The sequence below is a fragment of the Magallana gigas genome, chromosome 4, assembly GCF_963853765.1.
Source record: "Magallana gigas chromosome 4, xbMagGiga1.1, whole genome shotgun sequence".
Taxonomy (NCBI): Eukaryota; Metazoa; Mollusca; class Bivalvia; order Ostreida; family Ostreidae; genus Magallana; species Magallana gigas.
Genome location: NC_088856.1, coordinates 24,052,648 through 24,060,701, shown reverse-complemented (window position 1 = coordinate 24,060,701; position 8,054 = coordinate 24,052,648). Strand labels below are relative to the sequence as shown.

At 30.7% G+C, this 8,054-nt stretch overlaps 1 protein-coding gene across 1 annotated transcript; it reads right to left on the bottom strand.

The window, feature by feature from the left end:
* Positions 1-714: 714 nt before the first annotated feature.
* LOC136274575 (uncharacterized) lies at positions 715-4,045 on the bottom strand. The gene is made up of 3 exons (XM_066081691.1): positions 3,714-4,045; positions 1,779-2,015; positions 715-1,522 (listed from the first exon to the last, which is right to left on the bottom strand). Exons 1-3 carry the CDS (start codon positions 4,000-4,002, stop codon positions 1,080-1,082), a joined length of 969 nt encoding a protein of 322 aa, XP_065937763.1. The 5' UTR covers positions 4,003-4,045; the 3' UTR covers positions 715-1,079.
* Positions 4,046-8,054: the final 4,009 nt, after the last annotated feature.

Here is an 8,054-nt window from a genome sequence, read left to right as displayed (position 1 = left end):
GTCACAACTGATGAACCTTTTTTAATATAAGGTGGTTCGTTTTAACGAAGTTCAACAGAATGCTTCTCTGAGGAATATTGTGCTCTTTTGAGGGGATTTACAATTTTTTAACATTTTTGTGCTTTTATGGGACGCAAATAAAGCACACTTCTCATATGGATGATTTATGCCAATTATACATAGCCCAGTAGATGAGAAATTATCAGAAAAAGACGGGCAGATAGACTGGCAGTGGACAACAGATTCAAAAGTATTTACTCACTCGGGCTAAAATAAAGATCAATTTTATAAAGAGAAACTATGATTTGTCAAGATATGTAAATGCTTCTCTGCACTGTTCGGCTTACTCGAAAACACATCAATTGTACTTACGTCTAGATCAATGGATTTTAAAATATAGTAGAACATTAATTCGCGTCCGATTATCATTTTAAATTTGTTCTGTACCATCCTTTTTCTCAAGATTAAGTGTGTACTAAAACTGAAAAGCAATTCATTTACAACGGAATGCCATTGATGTCAGTATACATGTAACATTTGTATATTCAGGGTTGTAAATAAAACATCTTTGTACACCCAAAAAATAACGATTGATCAATATTTATTATCGTTTAAAGTATTTTGAATAGTTGTGATTTTCTTAATATTTAATAATAATTTAATTAAGGTCTGAAAATAATGCAATTTACTTAAAATAAATAAAAAACACATAAACAATTTTATACATTTTAAAAGTTGTTACATATGTGGCATAATATCAAATATAATCTTACTAAGTGCACGTTGAACCTACTACATATACATTTTGTACATAATAACCATATTAAATGTGCATACACATATATCCTATTCCCACACATCTACATGAATGGGTAATTGAGGAATTCAATTCACACAAAAATACAATCAAATATGTGTATACTTCTTAGCGTCTTTTTAGGGATGGGTATGTTCTATTAGCAAATCATGCAATGATGAAATTTTAGTAAATATAAAAACAAACAAACACATAAACAATATATAACTCCATTAAAAGTTGTGTCATATCCGGTTTGATATTGAGTATTTGATATTGCATATTAACTAACTGTGGTACAGGTGGTCGTTTCTAATACACAAGTTTTCCGTGCAACATCAAAAACCAAACCATTTAAGCATCTGTCAACGTAAGCAGTTCCAGAAACACAGTAATAAAACACGTCACAACGTACGGATGTGGACAAGAATGTTCCATCTGCTACCCCCTTGCATGATGGCATATAACCAATTGAATTATATTCATTTGGGATAGCAAAAAGATGTTCACATTTTCCGTTATAAGGGTATGTTTGTGTCTGCCATGCATTATTTATTGGACAGTACCCTGTTTTAATAGTCCTCTTGTTTTGACAAACCATATACAAAGGAGAGAAACCTTGTTCTGGTAGAAGCCAGAGTCCATCGTTTTTATCCTCACATTTTGGGAACCGAAAAGCGCATTGTTTGCAGTGGGCTGCTTTACATTGATGGTAGTAGTACCTGCCTGAAACATATTAAGTTTGTTTTTATATCAACATGTATTGGCATTATAACTGCAAACTTTCATGTAGTTATACTACAATATGCACAACTAAAATGTAAGATGTATACACAATATAATCTTGCCTTAAAATTTGAAGTACTCGTGCACGTGTATTTAAATACAGATTATAAAACATTAAATGAATTATTATGAACACATATATCTTAATGTAATATATCACTAAAACTAGTATGAAAAAGAGTTTTAGATAATTTACATTCCCATGTGGCCTCAAAGCGTGCTCCGCAAACGACATCTGTGTAGTTTTCACATTGGAGTGATTCCTCTGAAAACAGAAAGGGATAAGGACACTCATGTAGATATGGCGTCGGCCACGATGTCATCTCACGGAAGAAACTGCTCTTTTCGGAGCAATTATAAAATCTATGGCAGTCTGTGGCACTTCCTGTGACAAAGTCAGGATGTCGAAAACAGATATCCGCAATATTGGTGTCTATATTTAAAAAAGAGGACAATGCAGTGTCGTAGACTCTTTGACAACATTAATTAATTATTATTGTGTTTAAAATATGCGTTGAAAGTATTAATAAAAAAAATACGATGTTAAAAAGGTGCATTCAACGGCCAAAATTGCTTTATTTGTGACAAAAGCGTGCGTATCTGAAGGCAATATATTTTTTTTATAAATGGAATACTAGTATCTACAAACTTGAGGACCAAATGGCCAATGAAAGCAAATCTTTCTTTCTGCCAACCACAGCAAATCGCCGGCTTAACCCAAAGCTGAATTAATGATAACACGAATATATAAGTTCAAAGAACTGAAAATACTTAAAAGCACTAAGCTTAGATAAAAGTGTTAAAAATTACCAAATTTTATAAAAATATATGCGAAGCATTTCTAATCGGGATTTCTTCATTACTGTAAATATGTACTTGCTCAGAAATCTGTAATAATATTTAAATATGCCCTGGTTAATGAGTATAGAATACATAATAAACCAATATGAACTGTATTTTTAGAATTTTATTTTGCTGCAAAATCCTTCTAGTATGATAAGTCTGTACATAACTTTAACTTTTATGATAAATAATGCAGTCCATATTGCTTTAATATCTTAAATGAGTAATGCACGTTGTCGTGTAACAGTAACAACTTATGACTGATGACTAAAAAATATCATAGTGATGAGGAGCACTAAAAATACTGTGAAACATTACGATACCAAAAAAAGAAGTCAATTTGGCATCGTTTTGACAAAAGTAAGATACTACTGATTGCATTATAGATCTGCCTTGCAAAATATACTACATATTCTTCTAAAATTAGCTATGATATTCGAACAATATTTCTGCCCTTCTGCTCCAATACCCGATGCAAAGACGTAAACACATCCAATTATTGTATTAATATTACTGAATGTTAGAATATTATACAGAATGGAGTCGCTTCTCATTAATTTAAGTTTTGTCCAGACAGTCTCTTCTGTGGTATATTTTAAGGTATATCATTGAAGCTTAGCAAACATCTCAACAAAGGTTAAGTCTATTGTGTTTATAACAAGTTTCATTAAAAGGGGTGTTATGCAGTTGTGACAAAAGTATTTCATCGTAGGTCAAAAACATGGCTGGGACAAAATAATTTCCGAATTCTTTGCTTTTCTGCCTGAGATAAGGGTTGATTTTTTATGCGATGAGAAATAAAAAACAATGTGTAAGATGCAATAATGCGAGGGCATTTAATTTTTAAATGTGTCTTGTTTCTGAGAGGGGTTGAAAAGGTCCGGGCTTGATTTACTAAAACACTTGTAACTTTAACGTATAAAAACACTCATGCCTTACTGGATGCACCTGTGTTTTTTGCTACTAAATTGTAGTGTTTAAAAAGATATTTAATTGGATTTTCCCCAGAAGTTCGGTTTGATTTTGTTGCAAGAATTCGTGGTCGTAAACATGAACATTACTTTTTTCGGTTAAGTATTACTTAGGTCCTTTGCTTTTTTGGATGAATGATGTCTACTTCTTATAAGATATAATAATGTAGACTGAGCGGGCGACCTTTAGCATAATAAATAAATTGATAGGCGCAAGCATGTAAACAGTTGAAATGGTCTTCGTCCTTTCAAAATTTACATCTTAAAACACATTACATGAAAATTGTGTAAGATATATGGAAAAAAAATATAATTACCATTTGGAACAATTTTTGATCCGTATAATTTTAGAATATCATTGTAAACAATTGCGTACTTAACGTTCCTCAGTTCAATATCACGCAATCCCAATAACAATTCTTTGTTTTGCTCTTCTAATCGCTGTATGTTTGTTTCCAAATCTTTCTCTTTACAGCCTCGATAAAATGAATCTTGTTCACTATCACATCCACTTTCATAGAGCTGCTGACCATTGGAAATGGTCCAGAGGACAGAAAAACAGAAAATCATTTGGAAAAGTAATCCGTGACATTGTGTGTCGTCCATAATGTGTTTTAGTTTATGTTCATTTTACTCCCGTTAAATGATATTTGTCCTATAAAAGACTGTCTATTTAAATCGTGTATGTAAAATGGAAATAGAAGCTGCTCGAACGATAATTGATTTGATTGGTCTCTTTAAAAAAACCCACCAAGCACAGGCTATAGTACATTCAATGTAAATCTTGACAAAAATGAAAAAATAACCAACATACAATGATACAGTGTATTTTGAATGACATTGTATGGCTTATCTTTGAAAGGAATTTTAAGGTGGAAGGCTACATCATCACAAGTCTGACATCCGTTTGAAATACCATTTTGTTCCGGATTGATAGTATAATGTCGTAGTATATAATAGCTATACACCGTTTAATTGAACTCTTCTAATGGGGGACATAAGATTGACATCACCAAAACGCATAGAAAATATGTCAAAAGCCTTGAACTAACATTGATTATTAGCTGTTTTGTACAGAAAACGTAAAATCTAGTATATAATATACTGTTTCTCTGCTATTAGCAATACATTTCAGTCATGTCATCTGCAACAGACGATCATAAATATGTGACGGATTATCGATAAATGTAAGCAGATATAATTTTTTTTACTTAAACCATATATGTATGATGAATATAAAACTAAAGTACCGTAGAGCGATCTCAAGAATTGGTCCTAACTTCCCAAATGTAAAACATTTCCAGTTTAAGACTGGCATTGAAAGTTTTACATTAAACTAATGTATTTTAATTAAAATAGATATAGCTAGATAGCAAAAGCATTGGAAGCCCGAATTTCCAAGCCAAATGAGGGAACGACAGAAAATTGAAAAAGAGCATGCTTTTTACGTACATGTGTATCACTATGGACATCTAATGTATGTATTAATATTGATATGGTTGTTGTTTATAATTGCTATTGTATATATAAAAAAAGGCAATGTAACTACAAACATTTTGTTTTAAATAGTTAAATGCATATGTATATAATGCATTCATCAAAAATTCATCAAAAATACAATTTTTCAGATTCAAACATCATCATAAGCATTACTAACCTTAAACCTTAATTTTAGCATAGATTTGTACCTTTTTTTTCTTCGTGGTCTTATTACCTAGAAAGTTGGTTCCAAGATATTTGAGACCAAGTAAAATCAAGAAATACAACTCTCAAACAGAATCGTTCATAGCGAGCGCAGCGCGAGCGAGCGAAGCGAGCTCTAAGAACCAGTGTGCGTGGGAAAAAGAACGAGCTAAACCTATAGATTCATCAAACAAAATTTTTGTCTACGTCCCATAATGCTCTCTTATGTTTTCATACGTGGTGCTATGCCAAAAATGGCCGACATTTAACTCGCAATTTGCGGTGTCTTAAGTTTTAAAGACACGTTATGAGTACTGCACAAGCTTTGGCGAGACCCAAGAGATTTGTTACATGCTTCCATACCTTCGTTCTGAGTCTAGATACGTAAACAAAGATAAAAAAAGGTCATAGATGACATCACAGTGCTCTCGTGCTATACTTCCCGCGATAAACTAGAGGTGGATCAAACATCTGTAATACATGTACTACCAATTTAAGTATACACTGCAATACCTGCCTCAGATGATGTTTTTAACTTCTTCTTTTTTATAGAGAGGTTATATATATATTTAGCGATACTTTACAGTCATATCAATCCAATTTTACGCTAAATTTGCATACATGATCTGTAAATATAAGCAGGGAAGAAAGGTCATTTTGAGCTAAATAAAAAAGAACAAAGAAAAAAAATTAACAGTTGAAAAATATATACAGATATTGCGATTTAAAAAATTGGAAACAGGGACCGGGAAACGGATACAACGTATGTAATTAGAATGTAAAAATAAACAAATTAAAAAAAATTATGAACCAGGAACAAAAATAATAAAGTTCAGATAACAACAAGGTACCTAAAAATAGTACTGTATTAATCGTTAACAGTTTTGTCCAAATCAAACACAAATTACGTTTTGACAGACTGATCATTCTCCCCAGATGTAAAGAACGGTTTTAGGTGGAAGCAAATCTATGTATTTTGTAAGAATTTTTTTGAACTCAGAAATCTTATAATTCTTTCTCTCTCTCTCTCTCTCTCTCTCTCAAATTCTTTTTATAGTTGATAACTAAATAACATGACAATGATGCAAGGTATATGTAATTATTGCTAGCTGTGCTCGCCACAACGGTAGCACCGTAAAACATATTACCAAGATTTTTGCAATAATTCAGTATTTCATTTAATTTTTCAATTTCATTCAATTTCTTTTTTCCATCGCATTAATCAACGAATATTGATTATATTTTCAAATTTTTGTTGGATTTCATCCAGCAGGTTGCATAAAGAATTGTTATATATTAAATTTCTAGTTTCATATTTATGTGGATTCCAATAAAAATCTTACAAACTTCATTCATGATTATTTTGTTTTTCATTTCCAAACTTTATAACATTTCATTTTTATAGACATATAAGGGGTTATCTGGAAGCAGACTGATAATTTAAAAATTTTCTAAAAAATACAGTATTGTAATTTTGTATTTAAAGGTCTATAATTGTTGAATACTGTGCCTATTATTAGTAACGAATGCATGCAACAGAAATCTTCTACACATGTTTGGTGTAGAGATCCACCTTTAACTACTGCATTTTTTAACACAATAAATTGCAGGAACACAAGGCTTTAAAAGCTATCGAACGGTAGAATTTGTTTAAAAAAAAAATAAGAGCACAGTAAAAACACTTTTGGTATTTTTTAGTCTTAGTCTTGATTTATTTTTAGTCGATTAAATATGTTGTTATTATTAGACTAAAGAACATCATGTTTTGTAAGTTGCCGAACAACTTCAATTTATCTCAACACAAATGTATACCACGTTAACCCTGTTTTCGCTTTTTATAATAATTCATTGCCTAATTATTTATTGTAATATGTAAAAAAAAAAAACTTGGAAAATAATATTGGTCAATGCATTTAAGAACCTTTTTTTAAGTAAGCTTTTGTGATCTTAAATAAACGTTAAATTTTCATACATTGTCAAAAGTAGAAATTGAAATAAAAGAGAAGTTAAGGGTATGCAGTATTGCTTTTCTCAAATTATGAAAATCCTAATTCTAGGAGGGGGTGATCGATATATACCTTTAATTTCACATGTTAATTTACTTTTATCATTTTTTTTTATTTCGATCTTTTTTTACGTTTTTACGTCTAACAAAAAGGTGTCTCTCCAAAGATGCTACGCATTATCTGAATACCCTAGTACAAAGTGATTTCTTGTTTTTTATCTATTAGATTAATGGGGAAAAATTACATTATAGTTTCCTAAAGAAATGATAATGTATAGCTAAAGGGGGAATTGACAGAGTTTGATTAGATATATAAAACGTCTTGTTTATTTTTCAGTGTTAAGTTGATTTTTTTTAAAATTGTTTCATTTGTAAACAATTGTTATTATAAACGCGTACATTAAGGAAAGGTATGTTTCCTGAGCGGCTAATAGAAAAAAAGTATTGACAACAGTTAAAACGATAATATAATCATTGTTAAATAATGGCTATAGGATTATAAATGTACTTTATCATTTTTTATAAACATTATCTGAATAGCACTGTTAAAAACCTGGATTGAATGTATTCACGTGCACATAATTTTGTACAGTTGTGAACTTTCAAATATATGATATCAATAGAGAACGTAAATAAAAAGAAATGATGTCAAACAAAAACTCATCATTTTACGAGATTATTTTACTCAATGATTTATTGGTCGAGTGATATGGTTCACTAATCTATCGTTAAATGTAATTAAGCATTGAACCATTACGTTTTGAAAGAATCTGTCTCAAAACTGCCACAGTATGCGTACAAATTAAGGTAACCATTGTTTACAATGTCCGTGTTTCAGTATTTAATAAATACATGTACATAGTAATTTTCAACGCACTTTACATTCAAAAACTACGTGGAAGAAAAAAAAAAGAACTTTTAAGACAGACTTTGGTCTTGAAAAATATATAAATTTGAGAAATATTTCCTT